The 334-nt window shown below is 65.3% G+C and overlaps 1 protein-coding gene across 1 annotated transcript in view; it reads left to right on the forward strand.

The window, feature by feature from the left end:
* CTDSP2 (CTD (carboxy-terminal domain, RNA polymerase II, polypeptide A) small phosphatase 2) overlaps positions 1 to 334 on the forward strand; it is a 44,491-nt gene that overhangs the window by 17,712 nt on the left and 26,445 nt on the right. Inside the window, exon 3 of the mRNA XM_011926199.1 lies at positions 40 to 203. Within this exon, the coding sequence (XP_011781589.1) occupies positions 40 to 203 (164 nt within the window). The remainder of the gene's footprint in view (positions 1 to 39; positions 204 to 334) is intronic.

Here is a 334-nt window from a genome sequence, read left to right on the forward strand (position 1 = left end):
CACCCCCCTTGAGGATTCGCTTTTTCCGTAACAAAATAGCAAAGCTCCGGACTGTCCGAAGCCCCGGTCGCTCACTGGTGGAGGGTCCCGGGGCCTAGGACGCATCCTCGGAGCGGGAAGCTCCAGTGGGCCGTGAAGAAGCCGAGTCGAGATCCGGGAGGCGCGCGGGGGTGGGCGCTGCAGCCGCGGGTTGTTTATCTGGAGTACGGAGGGGAGGGGGGAGCCTGGAAACTGCCCCGTGTCCCATTTCCTCCTCTTGTTTTCGCTCCGGATTCTCCATGTTGGACCCAAACTGAGGAGCCCGGAGCTGCCGCCGGGGGATCGGGGCCGGGGG

Source organism: Colobus angolensis, unplaced genomic scaffold (assembly GCF_000951035.1).
Source record: "Colobus angolensis palliatus isolate OR3802 unplaced genomic scaffold, Cang.pa_1.0 Scaffold67, whole genome shotgun sequence".
NCBI classification, from domain to species: domain Eukaryota; kingdom Metazoa; phylum Chordata; class Mammalia; order Primates; family Cercopithecidae; genus Colobus; species Colobus angolensis.